The 3,910-nt window shown below is 20.9% G+C and overlaps 1 protein-coding gene across 1 annotated transcript; it reads left to right on the forward strand.

Moving 5' to 3' along the window:
* Positions 1-3,323: 3,323 nt before the first annotated feature.
* Positions 3,324-3,682, forward strand: ENU1_135920 (hypothetical protein; the record flags this gene model as incomplete). Its single annotated transcript, XM_008860182.1, has 1 exon — positions 3,324-3,682. A coding segment is annotated over one exon (359 nt), but the record flags the coding sequence as incomplete, so codon positions are not given.
* Positions 3,683-3,910: the final 228 nt, after the last annotated feature.

Consider the following 3,910-nt stretch of genomic DNA (forward strand, 5'->3'; position numbering starts at 1 on the left):
CTGTATGAGTGTCATTTTTGTGAAGTGGAATAAATAAAATGGAGTTTTTTCTTTTTTCAATATTTATTATTCTATGCTATATAAAACAAAAATGTTTTTTATTTAAAAATTGTTGAGTTAGAAAATACATAAAGAATATTTAAAGAACCAAGAAGCAGTTTGACAGTAGACTTATCTTTTTATTTGAAACATCTAGTAAATTTAATTTATGTATTTTCTCAATTTTGACAAGGTATAGTTTCTCCTAGTCAGTGATTATTATTTGTAATATGATTTAGTCAAACAATTAAGTTTTTATTTATAATGTATTTAAGACTATTTGAGCTAATAAACTAAAATTAAAATTCAATTTAATGTCTTTGAATAATAAGTGTATTATTTATAAATGTTATATTACTTTCATAAATCTGAATTTTCTAATAGTCTATTGTTATTTAAGGTTTATTTCATTTTTTATCTAAATAGTATTGATTAATTATGACATTCTATACATCTCATTCATATTTAAATCATTTAATGATATATTTCATATGAAGTATCATTTTTAATAAGTTGTGAGTTATTTTGCTTGATTTTATTTTACATCCTTTTTAGTATCAAATCTATTTTTATCATAGAATAAAATTTTATTTCCCTTTTTAAAAATTTTAAACAAACTCCTTTCTATTGTCCTTGATATTTTATGCATCTACCATTAAAATATAGAAATTAAAAAAGTAAGTATGATATAAGTTGAAAATAACATATGTCTTCTGAATTAAGTTCTAAAAAAATAAGCTATTCTTTTTAAGAATGACACAACAAATAACACATGACTATAGTTTTGTTCATTTATTAAAATATCTTAAAATTTAAATATTTTATTTATATGAATTTTTCATTCAAGTATAAAGAAGAAAATATTAAATGATAATTTAGAGCAAATTTAGAAAAAGTTAGATAATTATTCATCTACTTTGAATGAAAGAAGCATTAAATAATACAATGAATAGTTGTCAGTTGAATATATATTTTCAAAGTAATTATTTAACACTTAAAAATTTCCTTGGTATATTTATTTGTTTTCTTGCTACTAACTCACAAATACATTCTTGAAAGCATTCATTCTCAAAATTTGACTTTTCTTTGAATATTGATATTCAATAATATTACGTATATAATATATTTTGCATGTACCAACTTTTTCTTTCTCTTTTAAAAAATGTTAAACAAGTTTATTTGTACTATCTTAATATTTAAATATTCTGCAATCATTAAATATTTTATTATATGTATTATAACTATAAAGTTATTTAATATTATAAATATTCATCTTGAAAATTGATTTAAATGAAATTGTTATATTTCATTGAAATATTTTAACACTGATTTCCAAATTAAAAATATCTTTAATATATCAAAAACTATTATTATCATTCATTCTTTATGTAATAATCCAATTCTTCATTTACTGATTCTTGTTTCTGTTATATTTCACATTCTTCTTTTATTGGATTAATACTTAAATGAGAATATTCTCCTGCTTAATTTTTCTATTTTTATACTATTTAATTTAACATTACGAAATGTATTTTATTTATGAATTAAGCCAATTGAGTATATTTATTTAATACTCTCTGTTTTATTATTTCATTAATATTTGTATAACTAGTTTGTGCGCAAAAAGTATATTTTAGAAAAACAAAAGAAAGCTAATAACAATGTAAAAAAAAACAAAAGTATTGTTTGTTTTGTAAAGTTGAAACAATTTAATTCAATACTTTCTTCTATCATACAATATAACAAATAAAATACTAAATATAACATAAATGTATGAGACTAAAACTTATAAACAATTATGGAATTATCATTCTTATATAAATATTAAATGATATCATTTAAGTTATTAAGGTAATGAACCAAACATTAGACCAAGAATCACTAGAACTCGTTTTAAATGCAATAACTACTAAACAGATATCCATACCGTATAAAAGGAAAGTTCATTGACCTTAATATGATTATATATAAAAGAATATCATTAAGTTATTTAAAGAAATACCGAAAAATACAAAATACTAAGATAACTAAAGAAGATAATTAACGAAGAGATATAATAACACTAACCGTAATTACTATTTGATGAACAATTATGAATTAATACATAGAAAATAAAATAACAATTAGCATATTAAATGAATCGAATATTATATGTAAATTATAATGAAATAAGAGATATTATACTATCATTTAAGTAATCATAATAGTATTAAAAATAAAAGAGTCATAAACAATAAATAATTCTTAATTATACGTCGAGAATATACATTTATAAAATAGACAAATTAAATAAAATCATTTAATGAATTTGTTTGAACCAAAATAAAAATATTCAGAAGAATAAGTTTCAAAATAATGTCCTATTTGCAGATTCTATATATAATTTAATAACATAAATTATCAAAGAATAATGAAAATCCGTTAGTACATAATAGTTATTGTTTGTTTTATTAAATATATTCAAATTACAGTATTTGCTTAATGTTAGTTATAATGTAATTTAAAATTGAAATGATAAGATTTAAATGTAGTACAAATTATCGCTTAACAAATAAAACCAAATTATTTTCTATTGTTATACCTATACAATAACATCTTTATTAAACTTATCATTACAAACAAGTGTTTTCATTGTGACAAGTTAAAAAATTCTTTAAAATTCAATTTAAATCAATAATAAATTAACATTATCAACCCAAATAAATTAATTAAAAAACAATAAAAAAATATTAAAGAGCATTTATTAAATTAAGAAGGTAATTAGAATAATGGCAACGTCTATGTTGGTATTCCTATTTCCCCCACTATTTATTTATTTGGTTCGTGATTAGTAAAAATAAAACTAAATTTGAAAAAAATAAAAATAAAGAAAAATTTAGATTTAATAACAGAATTTCATTAACATTAATAACACAAATAGATGTTATAAAAAGAAATAAATTAAAAAATTACTGAATAATAAAAACAAAAAATAGAAAAAAGACGATAAAAAAAATGATTAATAAAAATAATCCCGAAATAAAAGGGAAATTATAAGGGAGGAATGTCAGATTGAAAAATGGTTGAACCAATAAAACAAGTTAAAAATGGAAAAGATAAACTAATAAAAACCATCTGAATAACATTAAAATACCATGGCTTTCGTGATTAACTTGTCTCTTTTCTTCCGTATTTGGATTGCTTTTATGGGTCTTAGTTTGTTTTTTTATAACCTTATAAAATAAGATGCTTGTAAAAACTTTATATTCAAAAATTATAACAAAAAAAACACTAATAATGACAAGTGATTTTCTTAACTGGTTTGATTCATCTTTGTGCAAACCCATTTGGCTCCTTACATGTTAAAGGTATTGTAACACAAGGAGCAGCCGTTGTTTCTATTGTTGCTCTTTTACTTCTTCTTACTGGTATTTGTACCCTTGTTTCACCATTCTTTGGTTTTATTCCATTCCCAATTATTAGAAAATTCGGTAGTGCATTCTCACCATACGTTGTTATTCCATGGTTTGTTGTTCATGGATTTGTTTGCCTCTTTATGACTGGTGTATTTGGTTGTATCGTTGGTATCTTTTGTTTCATTACCGTCATCATTTCAGTTATTGGTATTTTCTTCAGTTTCTATCAATCAAGCGATGACGAATAATCAAATTAATTCAATTTTATTATAACTCTTTCAATTCTTCTATTAAAAAACACTACTTCTTCCTCCATTTCAATAAAACCTTTTGAAATAATGATATATTTTTGAAGTTGTTTATCGTTAAAATAATACTATATCAAGACTAACAAGAAAACAAAGAATAAATTAAGTTTGAGGCTTATTCAATTTTTTTACAAAGACAATAAAAAGGGATAAAAAATAAAAATAAAA

The sequence above is a fragment of the Entamoeba nuttalli genome, assembly GCF_000257125.1.
Source record: "Entamoeba nuttalli P19 unplaced genomic scaffold asmbl_5673, whole genome shotgun sequence".
NCBI lineage: Eukaryota > Evosea > Mastigamoebida > Endamoebidae > Entamoeba > Entamoeba nuttalli.